The sequence below is a fragment of the Melospiza melodia genome, chromosome 1 (genome assembly GCF_035770615.1).
Source record: "Melospiza melodia melodia isolate bMelMel2 chromosome 1, bMelMel2.pri, whole genome shotgun sequence".
Classification (NCBI taxonomy): Eukaryota; Metazoa; Chordata; class Aves; order Passeriformes; family Passerellidae; genus Melospiza; species Melospiza melodia.
The window spans coordinates 17,542,225-17,562,492 of NC_086194.1; the positions used below are offsets into that span (position 1 = coordinate 17,542,225).

The following is a 20,268-nucleotide window of genomic DNA, read 5'->3' on the forward strand; positions in this document are numbered from 1 at the left end:
AGTTCTCCACCCACCCATCTGCCACAACCATGTGCCACTATAATCGAGCTATTAGTATGCTAAGCTATCTTCAGCAAAAAAATTATAGAAAAGTATGATCCTAAACTCATGAAATGTCACTTAAAATTGCCATTGCATCACAGTCATGCAGATGTTCTTTTTAGGTCTTAGTCACTCTTCACCTTACCCAGTTACACATTTCTCCTCTTCAGCTCCTCTCGATTCTGATGCCCATTGAAGATTCAGTATCAGCTCCCCTTTTAAGAAAACCATCAGCTGCACTTTTGCTGGGGCCATTAGAGCCTTTAATCATCCAACTGCTCCTGACTTATGCATCTGTACTAAGCTCTCAGGTACTGTTTGCTTGCATCCTGCAGTTGTCAAGGTGCTTTCATCTTACTTCAGTAGCTTGGATGCAAACAATGGGACAACTACAATTACTTCCTTCCCTATCTTTACAGGCTGCTCAGACCTAAATGACTGGGCAGCACACAATGCACAATTCATGTCATGAATGAATTATAGTTATGAAAAAAAGTCCAACCTTGCTTTAATGTTATCACATATAGGAATGCTAAAAGCATCATGGCACTAAACTATATATTTTTCCCTGTTCTTAGAATAGATCAATAATCTGACCTGCTCTCCTAAGCAGCACTGCCAGTCTCTGAGTGACTGCACCTTTTTTTTAAGACTGACTGCTGTAAGAACAGAAGATTCTTAGTTGTTGCTGGTTTGTAATCATAAAATTACAGAAGCAGAGGAGTAAAAGGGATCTCAAGAAATCACTTAGTCCATCGCATATGCACTGTGTAGAGACCTGTATTTTCAGATATGGCAGATATATGTCTAACTTGCTCCTAAAAATTGCTCATTGAGGAAGATTCCAGTTTTTCTGAGTAGCCTGTTTCTGTGTTTCTCTAGCCTGATAGAGCATTTTTCCTGCTATCCAACCTGAATCCTTTTTGCTTCCAACAAAACTGCATTACTTTTGCCCTTCCTTTCAGCAGTATCTGATAATAAATTATTATTATTTTCTATTTCTATCTCTGTCAGACTACTGTCACGATACACCATTTTTTTCTCTTTTTTTATGCTGTGCAGTGTTGATTGTTGTAACCTTTTGAAATTCTCCACATTTTCTCAGCTTGGACTGTCTTCAATTTGCCACTGACATTTTGCCCAAACTGCATACAGAATTCCTTGGAAGTCTTGTCTTAGCCGAGAAAAGATGAGCAGACCATAATAATCTCCACTTTACAGAGAAACCCTTTCTGCAGAACCACAGCCTGGTTAGGTATGTCCCATTTCTTCTTCCTATGGATAGTAGTATTTTGCATGAATCTCTCTTCTGTGATTCAAAAAAATTTCTCTTCTATTCACAACTGTGAATCTGATGCTATTCCCCAATGTGCCTGTAATTAAACTAGGTATCTACTTCAACTTTTTATGTGGACTTTTTTTCATCACTCAAGTTATTACTGAACAGAAACAGACCAAAAGCAGATGCCCACTTGAGATTTTCCCAGCCTAAAAGTGAACTAAATCCAGTTTTGTGAAAAAGAGGTAATTTGTTTTATTGTTTTTGTGACATTTCTGTATTTCCACATTTTCCTCACAAGCACGTCACATGGGACCACATAAAACCGTCACAAAAGACACATTATCAGGTTAAAAGATTAAATTGTACTAATATAATTTGTTCTGGTCCAGTCCAAGTTGACCACTTACGTTACTGGGTTCTGCATGTCCTACAGTGGTTTCTATTAATTAATGGTTCAGGAACCATTGTGGGTATCAAAGTTAAGAAGATTGATCTGTATTTCCCAGGACATTATTTTTCCCTGCTTTGTAAAGACAAATACTAAGTATTCCTGTATCTCATTTCTCTAGTAACCTTGTCTTTACCACTCTCCACATTAGACCCTCTGAACTTGTCTTTAAATGCTTTAGAGAGCATTTTTGTTTCTCCTATTTGAAGGCATTCTGAAATTGCATTCTTACTAGTCTCTTACTGTGCTTCTATTTTTCTCTGCACCAGCTAATTTGTTATTGTGTTTTTAATGTGTTTAAAGAACTGCCAGCTACCCTGGTGTTTACCTGTACTTTTACATTATTTTTCGTAAATACAGGTATGCACCAGCTCCTGAAGCCAGCTAAAGCATACTCTCTCTAAGCGCATTATCTTTGCCCTGCTGCCATTTTACCATCCTTTCTCTTCCTACATGAGTGAAAGTAACTATTCTGGGACCTTTATCACTCAAATTTCCTTCCACCTCTTTTCAAAAGAGATCTTCTCTATGAGAACAGAACAGAACAGAATCTACCTCATTCAGCCATTTCTAGTCACTTTCTTCACCTTCTCTCTCCAATCAAGAGCTCCATGGGCTGTCCATTTCACAGTCCAGCTGTGACCAGTAACTCTTACTCTCTACCTACAGTGTGACACGTTTCCATAATTATTTACTGCCAAAGAGCACATTCCACTGACAGCACTTAACACCTACCACCCGTACCTGAAGGTTCTTGTGAAAACTTACAGGAAACTAAATCAGTTTATGCAATGGGCTGAGTGGTTCAGTACACAGCTCCTGTCTGTGCAGCACAGTTCTAATTTCATCTCCAATGGAAGAAAGATGTTCACTGTAGTTCCTGTTTTTCCTAACAACTGGACAAGACACCCCATAACTAAAAGAAACCATAGCAATGGTTTCTCTATGCTTTTAGACAAAGTTGATTGCTTTCAATTTAGCATGAACAAATTGTATTACTGAAACAGGCATCTTTCCTGAATTATTTTGCTCCAGTGATCAAAAACCATGGGGTATTTATGATTTTGCTATCTTATATCATCTACCACCTCCAGGGCTGTGTTAGTCACAGCCTCATGGGTGTTTATTTGTTGCTTTTGATTTCTTTCCTTTCAGTTTGGTTTTTATCTTCTCATTTTCTTTGCCATGCACATGCACTGACAAGACAGCCAGCCAGAGGAAAAGTTTGTCTGTTTCATCTTATGCAATGCTGGCCTTCACAAATTCATATTTCTCAGTCAGATCATAGATATCTTCACATCATGGGCAAAATGGAAAAGCCGCAACTATGCAATTATTGCCTAAATTTCTTCTTCCAAACTCAGCATAATTTAATGAAGCCAAACAGGCTTTACATAAACAAGAAAAAGAAAACCCTAATCCCCAAAAGAAGGATTTTTCTGTTCTAAAACATTTGTAATATTGTGAAAAAAGAGCAAGAAGGTGACAGTGCTATTACAAAGGTTTAATGGACATAGCCTCGCTCAATTCCCCTTCTAGCTCATCCCAACACAAACTTTACATTACACCATCCCATATTTCACAATCTTTCTGTTATATTTACATCCTCATCAAGTTGCTGATGAAGAAATCAATGTATCACCTGTGCACATTTTCTCAAAAGATTATACAGCTGAAGTGGTACCAAGCAATTTTCTGTAAAGCAACTGGGAGTGAAATATATTTAAAACAGAAATTCTGAATAAGCTTCAACTATAGCTTCCTGGCCTGGCAACACCAAAGCACAGCTGTAATTTTTAATAATCAAATAAATGGGTCATTTTGCAAAATAAGATGTAACCTAACTACAAAACTGAGAGACATTGGTCAGTAAAAAGCCAGGACTTTCTGAGCAAATACAAGAGGCATCTTATGAAGAAAGAAGATTTGGATAAAGCAAACTTAGTGCAATTCATCATTTTATCATACACAAGGAGCAGTGGTAAAAATAACATTTAGAGGGCAAAACCACTCCCTTGGCTAGGGAGAAAAAATAGGGAATAACTTTGGGATCCATCATGACAGAAGTATTTCTACTGACTGCTGCAAACCTTCTCTGGAACACACTGAGAAACCCCTAAGCAAATAGGGCAGCCTGTGGTAACAGCAGGCACTTCACAGCTTTTATTTCCTGCTCAGAGCTGTGTCACTTTTGTTCACTCTTCACCAGTTAAGAAACATTTCAAAGCACCTTCCTTTTCTGTAGCATCATTTCTACATTATTCAGAGTTCGGACACTAGTGCCAAGTACTGCCATGTCCACACTACTCATAATCCATTTTTTGTGTGTGTTTCTACACAAAGACAGTAATTTAGCCTAATTCACTGTAATTTAAATTACTGCAATAGAAATCTTCCCTATTGAGTTTGAAATCATGGCTGGGGAAGCACAGATTCAAACAATGGGGCTTGTCTAAAGGCTGCTTTTACAAAAGGAGTGAAGCTGAACCCCACTCATGCCTAAGGCAATTTGTCTCCTCATGGGAGTGCGTGGGACACAGGACACGAAAGGAGCTAGAGGACTCTGTCACAGGACCCTACTAAGCAAGCACATTCTGAAGGACTTTCTTAAAGGTAATTTTTATAAGAACAAAATGATGTTAAACTCAAAAGCCATATTTTTCTTCTCCCTTTTTTCTTATTTTAATGAACTACTGGAATGATTAACTTGGAGAGACTAGATTGGACAGAATTGAAGTTAAGGTGTTTTGTAAGCCAATCTCTCCCTGCTCACTGTGCACGTGTAAGGCAGTTCTCTGCTTCCACGCTTTGATTTCAGCAAAGTCAGCAGCAACAAATGCTGGCATTATATCTGGAGCCCAGGAAACCTTTCATCACCACTGACACCTATCTTGTTTCTGAACCTCCCAGCTCCTTGTTCCTTGCTATAGTACTTTTCTCCTTTAGTCAGCAGCTTCCATCCACCTCTGCCTGACAAAGACTGAGGAGGAGACCCCTCTCCCTACCACTGGAGCACCTTCAGTCACTCCCTTTATAAAGAGACCCAGCAGGTAAACTGAGTGCAAAAGCAGCAAAATCGTTCTGTCTATCACACTTGAATTTAAGCACCTAACCATCAGGTGTCAGAGAGTAAACACTCAAAGGAGGAAAAAACAACTCTTAGTCCAAGCATTCTTTCAATGAATAATGCTATGCCCCATTACAGGTAAAGGAGGTCTGGTTATCTTGGATCTAATAAAAACTACACAAATGTGGGTTTTAGTGTTTTGTTTCATTTTGTTTTTAAATTACTCTACATCTTTGGTAAAAATTGTGTTCAAAAATAAAATGCACAGAAAGCAAAGTGATGTTAAATATTAAAATGTGAGAGGCATATTATTCCTAGGCTCCTGACTTAAATAGTCATATTGTAAAACTATTTTCTGAGCTTCTGCTTTACTGCATGGTGGCAAAAATTGTTGGAGGTTACTGAGAACCAGGTTTTTGCATGTGAGCATTCTCCAGCAAGGTGAGCTATAACCAGTCATTTAAAAGATGCAAACTGTGCAAAGCACAATGTATTATGAAATATTAATTATGCATAGAAATTATTAGTATCTAGTAAAAGTTTGAAGCATTAAATGATAGTTGTAGCCATACATCTTTGGTCTTGAAAAAATAGGATATGATTCAAGAATGAAAAATTGCTATAATTGGGAAGCAAAGAGGGACACATTAGAAATGGAGAAATCAAGCCCAATTCAGGCATGTAATGGATCAAAACATTCAGTGTTGGTTTGAATAGAGCAATTATAACCAAAGACATTTCTGAAAAATGACCTGTGTTAAGAAATACGAAAAAGTAATTTTCAATAGTTTCATTTTTCTGCTATATATGCCATTTGAAAATAGCTAATAATATTTAGGCAAATGACAGCTTCCTGCCCTTTACTCAGCCTTTTATGAAACCTAAATGGACTTGTTATTTTCCACTGTACTAATTGCCTGAAACATTACTGTTTTATAGCAAATATCACATACCAGAAACAGCTGTATATCTTTTTTCTTATTATAACTCTTATTATATATTCCATTAAACAGCACAACTTCCATTCAAAGCTTTTTTGAACTCCATAACTTTATTCCTATAGATGGAAACACATCTGCATATAGTAATTCCTATATCTAACAAAAGCATACTGTAAACATGCCAAAGGAAAATCCTAAATAAATTATTAAATTGTCCATACCACAGGGTTCTCTATTTCATGCAAAAGAGAAGTAACTGATACAGTGATGTCTCTAGTCCATCTCAGGTAGGCTCATCTTTTTAGAAGCTCAAGAGAGACTGTTGGGTCTTGCTTCAAGGCAAATTCCTGTGGGACTGACTCCAGCCACTGCTCATTTCTCAGAGAGGCCTCACCAAAAGAATCAGGTGACTGAATTTGGCTTTTCCCACTCTTACTAAATTGTCACAGCAATTAAAACAACACCAGTCTATACTTCTATGCCCTCCTTATAGAAACATAGAATATTCTGAGTTGGAAGGGACCCACAAGGATCACTGAGATCAGCTCCTGGCCCTGGACAACCCCAAGACTCACACTATGTGTCTGAGAGTGTTGCCCAAATGCTTCTTGATTCATTAAAATTGTATGATTTTTTAAAGAAAAACATCGTCAGTCAAATGGAATTCAACAACTGAAGTCCCAACACCTTCAATGGCATGAATTTGTTCACTGAACTTGTGCATGATCAGCAACTTGCCAGGCTCTGTGCTTTCCTTGCAGGCTGCAGAATCCCAAGGCTGCAAATATTTTTAGCCAAATATCTTCGTACATCTAGAAAAAGAATTAGTTGCTTTACAACATTGACAGCCACACCTCTCTTCCTCTTCCATGCACAGAGAGGTGCCATGAAGAGTGACAACACCATTTGCTGAGAAAGGAAAAAGATGAAGCTAATGGAGAGAAAATGCTTTACTGCTGGCCTTACACATCAGGACTCTTACAAAGCGCTGGAAATCTCAGCAAGAAAGAAAGCAGAACTACCCATCCTGCCCTGAGCTTTGCTTTTTTGTGCCCAGCCTGCTTGGGCATAAACAGCTCCCTGATGAGGTGGCCCTTGCCTGGAAAAGGAGCAGGGGATGGATCTGGTTCTGTCAGAGTGTGCTGCCACCCCCGCATGGCCAACACAACAAGACCCTTCTCAAGCCACTATTCCATACATGTTACAGGACTCTGCTCTTTTAGACTGAGATATGGGAATGAGGTGAAAGCATCACAAGCTTGGACAAGGAAGATGATCAGTCTCCCTATATAGCTTAGAGAATCAAAATTACTGTGTCAAAATTAAATGCATAAATATATTGCCATCTACTGCAAAACCTGAGGTTATTGTAAAAGTCAAAGAATCTGTCATAGTTGGTTTGTGTTTGTTTTAATTCATTGGGTTTTTCTGGGAAGGGTGAGGAGCAGGGTGGTATTTAGTTTCTTACTGTTTCTTGTTTTTCTTTATATTTTACATCACACAGACTTCCAGCTCTCAAACAGGTGAAGCCTCATTCAAGTCAAGGTATGCAACAGCAGTGAAATATTTTAGCCTTTTTATTTTTTTAAACAAAAATACCAATAACTGGATCTTCCGACAGTTGTTGCACCACTTTTGTAGAAACCACACTGCAACCTAAAATTGCACTATCAACATCTCAGCTCTGAAGTAGGAAAAAAAAATCTCCCATCCTCTCAGCAACTGGACTTGCTGAGACTGTTATTTCTTTACATGAACATACTCCATAGACAGGACATTATATAACAAAGCATTTTTGTTGTTGTTGCTTAAATAAGGAGGATGCACTTCTGTGAGCTTCCCCCTCTATTAGAATTACATGCAATGTTTAAAAGGCAACATGAACAGAAGCTCTTTCACATATAGTAGGTCAGTGAAGGATCCAAGACTACTAAACACACAAAATTTGGGCATTAATGATACTCATTTTTCTCTGACACACATGTAAATTGTGCTGTCACTGTTCTTTTATGAATCCGTGAGGAAAGTTTATAAATATTCCATGAACTCTAAGGCTCTCTTTGTGACCGCAGTTAGATTTGCAAACATGTGGAAGCATCTGATTTGCTAAATTTCCCTCTCCAAAAAGCAGATAACAACAGTGCAATAGCAAAGCAGACTCACTCCAGGCCAGATGCAGCAGTGTACATGTATTTTACAGCATTCTTAATTTTGTGTAGCAGTTCTTGCAACACCTTCTTCTCTTGGTTTTAAGGAGTACTTATCCCTAACCAGCCATCTCCAACCATGCCATTATTCCTCTGAACATTCACACTGGCTGCCCTTTCTAAATCACATCAAACATGAGCTGGATGCTTTACCTGTCAAAGCCCTTAGCAGTGCTAATATAATTTCTTATGGAAAAAGAGATCTACTTCTATCCTTGATCAGCTCACAATATCCATTACTGGGTATCTGTAGGCACAACATCTTTTCCATCCTGCTTTGTAGGAGCAGCTAAACCAGAAAACCACAGCACTATCCTCCTTCAAATTCTCCTTAGTAACTCTCCTGTACTACAGCGCTGACAAATGCTTACTGCTGATTGGGATCACAACTGACTTCTGTTATCCATCCAGTTCTCCTTTTCCAAAGCTATTTGTTCTATTGGCTTAAACCTTTGAAGAAAGCTCTCTGCTATGAAGAGTCACTATTCTGACAGGAAAGGAGTGAATAACTGATACTCTGCACATTGTGCTGGGCTCTCCATCTTTAGGCAAACTCAAGAATGGTAGTTCTTCTAAAGGATCTCCATAAAACCAGAAAGGAGTTCTATCAGGGATCTCAGCTTGTCACATTCTCATTTCATTTAAACACCTCACCAAAGGTAACTGCCCTTGTGATGGAGACTGGGCAGGAGCTGCACTGGTGCGCTACTCTGCGCCCATGACACAGCAACAGTCTGTTGGCTGGTTCTCTCTCAGCTCTTACCCTGTTATAAGCATTTTGGAAAGCTTTACTGGAAGTAAACTAATAGTAATGGACCAACATAACCCTGGTATAACATGCTGGCAGTTTGATATACTGGCATTTTATTCCTTTTTCCATATGGTGTAACAATTGTTACAATGTTGTACTCTGATTAACCGTGGGTTTTCACTTGTCTATGTTTGCAGAAAGAGTGGCAGATGAAATGATGCACTAGTTTTCTACTTTAATTCAAACTCCTGAGAGCTTCTACTCACTGGGTTTAAGATTTTTTCCTTCTTTCTGAAAAAAACCCATCTTAAATAAAAGCATCCCAAGGACTTAAAAAGAGAATTTAGACATTTGTACATTTCACTTTTTTCCCCTCTCAATTTTAACTTTAAATGATCAAAGGTAAGTAAAAAATCTGAATCGCTTCAGGCAAATTATAAATCAGCAAACATAGCTGCCAACTGAATCACAATAATCCATCGTGACAATATTTCTGTAATTCTTTTGAGTTATCAGTGTCTGGTTAGCAGGTTCAAATAACATCAAGAAAAACATTTAGACAATGAAACTCAAAGTATACCACTTTGCAAAAAATCCAGAATGATACAAATTATCAATTTATTCAATGATTTCTCCCATGTTAAAAGGCTGAGGGAAAGGGAAAGGCTAGAATGAGAGAAGCAGATTCCAAGCACAAGCTACTCTACACTCCCACATGATTTCTCTGGTGAAGATTACACTAGATCAACAAAAGGTTCCACATAGAATAAAGATAAATCAGGTTCACTCAGTCTGGACTGTGCATCTGTACAAATTGCATCAACTACTCTGCAGGTACTTTTTAACAACAGAGTTGTCTAGAAAATAGAGCCTGCAAGCCACTAGAAAGTGTAACATATGAGAAACATATGAAGAAACTTTCTCATATGAGCAGAAGTCTAAATTTCTTCACACTGAAATACAATTAGATTTAGCAACATTTTTGCAATGTTGAAAATATTATATTCCACTATGTGGAATGTTATACAAATAGAAATCAGCATATAATAGTGATGCACAAATTCAACTTGCATGCTCATAAGGGGAGATTATAGAGCATGCCTGTATCAGCATCATGTTTAGTGTGTCCATAAATGGATACTAAATGGAATAGTCTGGGACATCTGTAATACAGCAATCATGGCTGCTGGAAAACATGAGGGAAATGGACTGCAAAAACTGGACAACAAACTCTTCCTAAATAGCATCTTTTAGTGCCACCACAGTACACAGAAAGTTGAGCTACAAGGACCATTGGCCTAACTCAGCAGGACACTGCTAATGTTCTTGAAATGTTCATGTACAAACTTCAGGGGAAAAAAAAAACACCTAAAAAGAATATTTTGTCAGTCTTCTTGACATTCAGCAGAGTGAAAGGGATGTATTTCTGTAACACTTCTTGGCAAGTCCCTCTACATCTCCAGAAGTGAGAGGTTTCTACAATATTCTTTGATATTATGAAACTGTATTTTTGGGTGGAAAATCATTCCTTCCAAAATTTTTACCCTCCTAAGATAAGTTTTTACCCATTAAATAAGTTTTTTTTTTACTGTAAAAATAATGCATGCTTCCTCTATTTCCTATACAAATATATTGATGACTACAAAATACCCTAGCATACTTATGTGACTCAAATTCAACCAAATTAATCTAAAATAGAGTATGCATAACTTTGCATCTTTTGAAAATGGACTGAGATGCTTCTTAAAAGTTCTACCTGATCTCTGTAGAAGTGAACTAAAGAAATATGTTGCACTGTGATTCTGGTTTACAGCAGCAAGTAAAAGCTGTGTAATACCTACCCTTTACCTTGCTATGGCCTTTCAGACTTCACTCTTTCTTGCCTAGGTTGTTCTTTGCACCAGGCAAGGCCTGTGCCATTTGTTCTCCCCACCTGCCCCAGACCTACATCCCCACCTGTAGGGCCCTGATAGAATTCCTCTCGGCTCCATCTTCCATCAGATGATTTCCAACTATCTCAGATATTTTCCCTTCTGAATTAACATCCAGAGCAGAATGAAATGGGCTACAGCACACTGCCTCAGCTGTGTCATCATGCTGCTGTCTGCTGACACCAAACTGCTAAGCTGATTCATCCCAAGTAAGGAATTTCTTTCCAACACAGACTCAGTAGGACAGTTCCTCCTGCCTGAGTCTCTGGTCACACATGGCAAAGCTTAATGCACCTGGCAGGAATCCTCCTTCCTGCAACATTCTGTACTATAACGTGATTAGAACAACATCCAAGGAGGAGCAGATGTTCAGCTTAACTGAGTGCAGCCTACAGAGAGAAAGGCATTTCCAAACTGAGAGTCAAGAGTACTGTCATGCTGTACAGATGTTTCTTGTTTCACTTTCATTCCCATAAGCAGTTTTCTTAAAAATAAATTGCATGGGACACATCTTTAAAAGCTGAAGATTTTTTATTCTAGGAAAAAAACCCCCAAAGCCAAACATCAAAATACATGCATTCAAACACCCTAGTGAATAACCTTTTTGGTAACCTGCAATGGTGATTCTAAATTCATTACTAAATGCTGAGTTTTACCATCTGTCACAACCCATTACTAGAGGAATTTGAGAAACTTTCTCTCCAAATCGTCTTGCCCACATATCCCATCAAGGAACACAAAATGGAGATGATGAAAAGATACCCATTCTTATAAACTGCAGGACACCTTAACTGCTGCTGTGAAAAGCAAACTGCAACTGTAAAGCTGCACACAAGCTGATAAGAAGATGCCACTTAAACAGAGAAATCTGTTTCATGACAGTTTTCCTTCACATACACTATTATTAATAGGAAAGCTTCACCAAAGTCAATACTAAAATTTATTTTCCTGCTTATGCATATCTACACATACCAGCTGAAATTCATTGCATTCACAGATCTACATGTGCAGTGACAGAAAGCATCCAAGACTATTACACACACTCCATACTTGCACATGTACAGCCTGGCTTAATAAGAGTAAATATAAAACATACTCCACGTGTAGTCTGGTGTTTTTCACGTAACGAACATAATTCCGTATAAAATATTAAAGCTAATAAACACTTGACTGTTTCCTCCCAGTCTGTTTCAGCCTGGCTGTTTGGCATCCATCCTTTACAGGCCAGAAGTTTCACAGATGGGAGTTTCCAATGCCCAGCAGACACAATGGACACTGGATTTTCCAAGATGCTCACTTCACAAAGACCTGACACATTTTGATGTCAATCTAACACAGTAATTTGTTATGATTTACAATGCAAATAATTCTCAAAAATATCTTCCAATGGAACACATAAGAATTTGGAATAGATTTTTTTAGACCTTAAGCATTGCTGATAGCTTGTTTCTAGAATTTGATAGCATTGTATCGTTGAGATATTTGGTAGGAGATTTGTATTTACGTAGCTGACAAATCATAAAATTTGTCAACAACCAATTCTTCCATCTTAACCTTATCAAATTCTGATCAAATGACAGCAAAAGTCTTGATTCCTAGGAAAAGCACACTATTTTCCTTTGGATACAAGAGGAAGTTTTTACAGAACAGGCTGTGAATCTATAGAAACTGTAATGATCAAGACCTTTGCTCACAGATTACTCAAAACTAAAGACAAACACATCTTGCTCTGAACTTAATTTGAGGAAAATTAAGTGCTCTTCTCCTGCTGCTGTCAACAGCATTTGGGCAGTAGCTGTTTTTATTGGCTTACTTATCTGTTTGTGCATTTACCTCTCACAGAAGAAAAATAATTCAGTTAAATAATTTTTATAATTTCATTTGGAAAAAAAATCACCATACCATATTCTTTAAATGCTATGTCATATGTTAGTGATATTTAAAGAAATGCTTCTACAAGAAGATTCCCATGGCAAGCCTTTCACCAAAGAAATATTTTAGGTAGCAAATCCTATAAGTTTATTAGAATTTATATCCTAATTCTGAAGGCACAGGACTATCAGTGTAATATCAAGATAAGGACACTGAAGAATTTAATCAGAACAGTAAAAAGACTAAACAACAGCATTTATCACTTTGCATGCAACTAATCTTGAAACAAAATTATAAAAGTACTTGCATCTCATTCATTGAGTTTATACTAAACAATGGAATACCAACTAGAATAAATCTCCTTTTTTCTGTATTATTTACCTCAAGAACTAGCCAAAGCTGGTCTCCATTTTTCACATCTTTCTTATAGTACATGCCGTAGAATTTGACTACATTGGGATGATCAGAGAGGGCTTTCAAAATGTTGTACTCAGCTTCAATTTCTTCATCAATATCCTAGTGTCACAAAGGAGAAATACATAGCAGTTAACAAATGAATAATGATGGCCATAAAAAAACCCAGAAACAAACCACAAAGTATTTTCTGTCAATTCAAATGTAGTTTGAAATGATACAAAGAAAAAAACCAAACAGAACACAAATATACCATTTATAGAACTACAAAGCCTGGTTCTGTTTAGTGAATACAAATAAATTCTTTTTTAAAATTTTATTTTGTCTTTAGCAATTTTGACTAATGAACATGAGGGGTATGACAGAGCAGCCCTCAGGTCCTGGAGGACAAGTTGTCCATGAGCCAGCAGTGGGGGTCCAAGAAGGCCGATAGGATCCTCAGCTGTGTTAGGAAAAGCATTGCCAGCAGTTGAGGGAGGTGATCCTGCCCCTCTGCTCAGCCCTGGTCAGCCCAAAACAGGAATGCTGTGTCCAGTTCTGGGTTCCTCAGTACAAGAAAGACATGGAGCTAATGGAGTGGGTCCAGAGGAGAGCTATGAAGATGATGAAGGAGCTGGAGCACCTCTCTTAAGAGGAAAGGCTGAGGGAGCTGGGCCTGTTCAGCTTCAAGAAGAGAAAAACTGAGAGGAACTTTAACAATCTCTACAAGTGCCTGAAGAAGGGTGTCAAGAATATGGATTCAGGCAATTCTCCGTGGTGCCAAGCAACAGGACGAGAGACAATGGGTGGAACTGATGCACAGGAAGTTCCACCTGAAAATGAGAAATTCTTTATTGCATGGGTGACAGAACACTGGAACAGGTTGCCCAGAGAGGTTGAGGAGTGTCCCTCTCTGGAGAGATTCAAGAACTCTCCAGATATAATCCTGTGCCATGCACTCTAGCAAGACCCTGCTTGCACAGGGAGGTTAGATCATATGACCCCATCACTGGTCCCTTCCAACCTTAACTATTCTGTGATGTCAAGGCAAAGCCAGAGCAATCCACAAGCAGGTAGGTATGCATGTGCCTTGGGAAATTACGTGTTCCTGCTTTAGTTTTAATGGTAACCCCAGCTAGAAATGCTGCAGCTGGGACTACCTCTCTGTCTCTTTGTGCATGAACAAGTATGACTGCAGCCACATCTGATTCATTTGTCATCCCACTTTCTAGAATTATCTGAGAATTATTCTCATTTTCTGCTGTCATAGAAGCTGGTGACATCCATGGTCTCTCTGGGTTCTGCTACTGAACTATAATAATCATGGTTTTTTGTCACGCTCCCATTACAGACCTTGGGTTTCTTAGTGAGGGAAATCCTTTTGGAGGTGAGATATGAGGACCAGTTTTGCCAACAGATGCACTGGGAGCTGTGCAAATCCCTTCAGACCAAAAATGGACACAGGCATTGGCAGGCTTTAGCAGGCATTGGATGACTCAGGTAAACCTTTCCCACCTGTGCACTGGAATTGCTCATTGAGGGATGATGATTACACTGCATTTGAGTCATGCTGACAAAATATTCAATCCCTCTTGACAACAGATGAAAGCAAATATCTGCAGCCATTTTCCCCCCATTGTTTAGATCTCAAAAAAAAAAAAGGTTAACACATTCATTTCAGACTTAAAACATTTTAATACAATTTGCTATTTACAACTACACAAAAAGAAGTGAAAAATCCATTCTAGAAGAAGGCTCCCTTATGAACTGCACTATCCATATGAATGGATTTCATATCAGTGAAAAGCTCTGCTCAGTGCCAAAAACCTGTCTCAGCAAAACGAAACAGAAGTGACCATGACAGAGAAAGGGGATGTTCTGTATTCCCAATGAATGATGCTCCTTCTCATTCTGTTCAACACAACTGCCCCAAGAGCACTCTTCTCACTTGTTTCTTATACAGGTCTCCACTATCCTATTCAAGTTCCTCACAGGAGCCTTTTGCCTTGAGACCAGCTTGACTGTTCTCCAAGAACTTCCTCTGTCACCAGTATCATGAATCACGCCATTAAACTTTCATTTTAAGATTACCAGGATAAGTCTTCTCACAAGAGAGGATTTTAGAGGTCTTGTTATGGGAACAATTGAAAAATAGCAGGAACTTTCCTCTTTCTGAAAAAGGAGAAACTCACTTTAAGGTAATTTTCCCCAGCACAACACAGAATACAGAAAAAAATACAAGGAAGGCAGAAATAACCAAAGTACTGAAGGTGGCAGAGAATGGAAAGAGAAAGAAGCAGGGATGAAAACAGAAAACACATCTGGCGAAAACAAAAGGAAGAAAAAAAATACAGTCAAAAGCCAAAAATTAAAAACAAAGCATACAATAGTTTTGACTGCCTTGGGGAAATTGGAAGAGAATTAGCCCACTGTCCTACTGTGAATTCATAGAGGTTTCTGTCTCCTGAGGGGTACTCAGATTTTATGAGATTTTTACAATTATAAGGAGAAATTAAATGATAGAATATTCATTCTGTGCCTACCAAAAAGAAAAATATTCTTCAGTATTTTATAAATGAGAAAACTTAAACTGTATTAGAAATGGCAGACTGAAAATTTTCATCCTATATATAGGATAATTTGGCTAAGAGTTCTAAGGTACAATGGTATTTACTTATAGTCCTGAGGACAAGACTAAGCCTTCTCAGTTCCATCTTCATTTCAACACCTTTGCATTCCTGTTTCAGCTTTAAAAAGCTGAGCTGTTACCCAGCAAAAAGAGTCTGTGCTCTAAAGGATTAAACATTAAAAGCTTATTTCAATCTTAGATCACCCATGATAATGTAGGTTCCCAGTTTAATTTCAAAACATCAGTTAAACCAAACCATATTTCTTCTGCTTTGTTTCCTGTCTACCACTCAAGAGGCACAATTTTGAAATGATCTCCAAAGAAAAAGAATTGCAAAATGTAAAGAAGAAAATACATAAAGTATCTTTTCCTTTATTGCAATGGCTCCCTCTGCAGCCATTATTAATACTTTCAGTTTAAATAAAAAGAACTCATTTATTGCTTTCACTTTATTTCCAATACAGGATTGTCATTTTAGCAGTTACATGGAGGTAGAGCAGCTCCTCCAGACACCCTGTAAATGGAAGAGGACAAAGAAGAATAGTGTTCTTAGAATAAAAAGGGTAAAACATTTAGTTAAGAGTCAAGTCTCAGAAGACTGATGTTGACTGCACTACTGCCAATTTTTCATTAAAATAAGGAACCTGTTTTCAGCAGTTATATATTTGCCCATCTTCAATTTCTTACATTGCATCTTTATCCATCCTATTTCTTCAATTTCCTTTACATTCTATTCCTTTTTCCTACTTAATCTATTTCTCTTTCCTCTCGCATCAGCTTTACTGTTTCTTTTTTCTTCCGGTCACCATCCTTTAATCTTTTTCTGCAACCTCACAAGTGAACAGAACATTGAAAGTTTCACTGATTTCCTCAGGAACTCCTGCCATAGCCAGCTGCCACTTAAGAATCACTCCTGAACACTTCTGAAGCATAGGAAAGCAAAAGCATTTCCTGCCAAACAGGCATTTAGATGAACACCAATTGAAGGAAGTCATGCCTATTTATTGTAAGCACAAGAACCTTGTTTACAGAAAGCAATAGAGTCAAAAATAGTTTCCAATACATTTGAGCTCATCAAGATGCTTATCACTTGGCAAGTATGTTTACTTTGGAAGAAGTTGTGGTATTGAATTGAGATGAGCACCCTTTTGTTGCTTTGAAAGCACGCTGAAATAAAAAAGCAGATCAGCAAGAAACACAGCATAGATAATGGAAGACACAGTGTTTTCACCAATCTATTTCACAGACTTTTGTGTCTGTGGGATCATAACATGACACTGTGTGATGTGCAGAGGTAGAAGAGCCCTGTGTGGCTGTGCACCTCCAGACCTGTAGGGTCCCCACAGCACGGCATTCCTGCCCAGAGGTCATGCCATGGAAGACCACACCTTATAAACCTATACTGAGAGTGCAGAAGATGAATTTAAAAGGGCCTCTGAATTAGGAACAGCTGCTTTCTGTGTTTTGGTGTTAAGAAAAGTCCCAAGCCATGCGCAGCACCACTGAAGTCAGTTGGGTGAGCCTCTACAAACCAGACTAGTGTTCTTCCTTAATTTTTGAGGATTAATCTGCCACCCAACAAATGTCAGTTATTGAAAACAAAACTGTGCTCTACAACTTCATAATTCCACCTCCCAGTTGCCTGGTGCTTTGTGTGTAGAGCTAATCCCTTTGCATTTTCCATTTGAAAAGATGGATTCCTCTGTGAGACCTACTTATTTCTGGCACATTCTGAAAACACAGAATGAACAGAAACAATAAAATATGCTATTTTATTTTCAAGGTATCACTCATAGCATGTAACTCAGCTACACCTAAGTTATATACCTATTACACCTAAGTAACTTAGCTACACCTAAGAACTATACCTAAGTTTAGGTATATTTCTGACTTTTATTATAAGCAACCACTTCCAAGATCACTTATGTTAAGAAAAATGCATTGATAGCTAGTCTGATACACAGCAGGCCGAAAAAGTTTATTTCAGTCATTTCTAATACAAATTATCTAAAAATATTAAGAGGAAAAAAAAGACTACATAAACTCACAATTAACCAAGTAATTTAAGTAACTTACATGAACAGGATCCAAAATTTTGACTGCTGCTTTGCTGCCATTTTTCTTATTTAACACCTTGAAAACTTTTCCATAAGTTCCTTTGCCAATAGTCTCAATTATTTCCCAGGTGTCGGAAGGATCAGGAAAGCTATCAAATATTATTGTTTTCCCAGACAATGGAAGCATCTCAAATGATGGCTCCTAGGAAAAAGAGATATCAGTGTTCACTCAACAAATGGTTAACAGCAATTAGTTTACCGGAAATGGAAAGAGAAATACACACTCCAGCCTCAAACTCTAGAAATGTTTTTGCATATAGTGTGCATGCACAGATAGCATAATGAATAAGAACTGCTGCACTTGAATTTTCCTTCATTTGATATCATGTTGACTGCACAATATCAAATGTGCAGTATTTGGTATGTGCAGTCAACACAGTATCAAATGAAGGGAAATTCAAATGATAATTTGAACCAAAATCAAGTTTGAGTGAAGCCAGTTTCCCATGCATATTCCCATGAATATATTTGTAACTCCCAGATCTTTGGAGGGAAAGGGGAATGAGGGTCAAGTTCATAAAATTCCAAAGGATTAGGTCCATTACCAAGAATCAAGCAAGACGTGGAAAGAAACCCACACAAAACATCCTAAATAGTAGCATTAGGTTCATTCAAACTCTTACACTGAACAATCACTTTTACAAGCCTACTCTTAGGATTTGAATTATGACATAGATCTCAAAAGGCCAAGCAGATCAAAGTGACAGATCTTTTCACAATGCTACAGTCTTCTGACAGTCAGGCAGTCATGGAAAACATGCTTACCAATGTACATCCTTTAACAAGTGGTTTACATACAGCAAAGGAAACATCTTTTACAATGATTGAATTGTATCCATCACTGACCAGGTTGCACCAACACTCTGGTCCATGAGGGATACAATTCACCAGGAAACCTGCAGCAGTCTGTTGTGTACTTGGTACTGCAGCCAGTGCTGGCCCAGCTCCTTGATTCCAATACTGTGGGAACTAAATGACCCGATTCTACCTGATATAATGAAATCTCCCTTAACACTGTTCCAGGTTAAGGTCAAAGTAAAGATCAAGATACAGCTGTAATACAGCTGTAATAAGTATAGTCTCAGTTTCCCATTCCAGAGTCAAAATTTGCTTCTTTCTCCTATCCCCTGGGATTCACAGACACCACTCAGGACACTGACTGTAGTCTCTTCCTAAGGCATCACTTTATGCCTAGTCTTCATCCATGCTTTGGGAGCTTCACTACATTCAGGTCAAGCCCCCAAAAAAGAACACAATTGAGTCACAACTTTCTTTTTCTTTGCCTTTAAAGTAGTGCTCAAATACTATAATTCTGTTGGCGTTTTTTAATCACTTCATGCATAAATGCTTTGTAATTAGCTTCTGCACTCTGTTGTAATTAGGAGACTATACAAAACAATAACTAAATTTGGGATGATAAAGGGATGAAGATTCATAATCTCAAACCCTTGCTTTGAGGGTTTCAAAAATGATGGCATTTCAAAATGTCTCATTCTAAACTTTAGTATTTTAAATTGAGGCTAACTATTTGTTTAAGATCTTACTGGATACTACTAAACTTGTGACTAGTGATTTTTTTTATAAGAGGAAAAAAAGTAAAAAAGTATCAATGGTTGCCTTCATAAGAACTGAGGCATCCAAACCATATTGAAGCCTGTCTACATACAGGCTATTTTCTACAGAATATGTAATTTTCCATTGAAATCTAGAGCCTGCTGTGTCTCATATTACAAGAAAACACAGGAGCTTCTGACCCAGGCAGTAGGAGATATGCAGCACTGCAGAAAGGAAGATTTATTTATTCCCTTTCGAAGATGAGCACTTCTGACACAGGAACTCAAAGAACAGCTTCACATATTTAGACTGAGCCAGAGCCAATCTGGGAACTCTAATACCTTGAATCTTCAAATAAGCAAAGGACCACCCTGCTGCAGGGATATTTTAAACTAAGCAGAACACTCCAAGAAGAAACATTCCAACCTGGTGCTTCGGACAGCATTCCAGGCCCCATTAACTCCCTATACACTGACAGAATGAAGCTGAAATTCATTGACTCCCAGTATCAATTGCTTCTTTGTCTGCAGAGACTGCTACAATGACAACTGTTAAAGGGCTAAGGAAACGTGATCCTGCAGGTGCTATTTGGCTACCAGAGAAAAAGTGCTAGAGAAATGGCCATGTGCTTTTGTTTTCTTTTGAAAATCACACAGTTGCACATCACCTAGTCTTAAGAAAAGTCACCACATACTTAAAAAATATGCATTCAGTAGCTGTCAATAATTTAAGAGTGCTATTCCAGAAAAAATTATTCACCCTAGTTTTCTTTTGATTTACAGCTTCAAAATGATAACTTGAATAAATTATAATGAATACCATGTTTCCTCACTTTCACCAAGTTTAAGAGCAAGTCCCAGCAGATAAATTGTTTATTTTTCACTTTTATTATTAAAAATATATTCAATAGAATGAATTCAAACTCTTACATTCTGGATGATGGATAATGTTTTATTACATCTCAGTGAAGTTGTCAAAGCTGATAATGATTTAACCTCATATTGAAGCAATAAATTGGACTGCTCCTGGAATAT

At 37.9% G+C, this 20,268-nt stretch overlaps 1 protein-coding gene across 1 annotated transcript in view; it reads right to left on the minus strand.

Moving 5' to 3' along the window:
* Positions 1-17,812, minus strand: part of MYO3A (myosin IIIA) — a 106,734-nt gene extending 88,922 nt beyond the window's left edge. The window contains exons 1-2 of the mRNA XM_063149657.1: positions 17,640-17,812; positions 12,923-13,057 (exon numbers count right to left, since the gene is read on the minus strand). Of these exons, the coding sequence (XP_063005727.1) occupies positions 12,923-13,057; positions 17,640-17,807 (303 nt within the window). The 5' untranslated portion in view covers positions 17,808-17,812. The remainder of the gene's footprint in view (positions 1-12,922; positions 13,058-17,639) is intronic.
* Between the last annotated feature and the right edge of the window lie 2,456 nt (positions 17,813-20,268).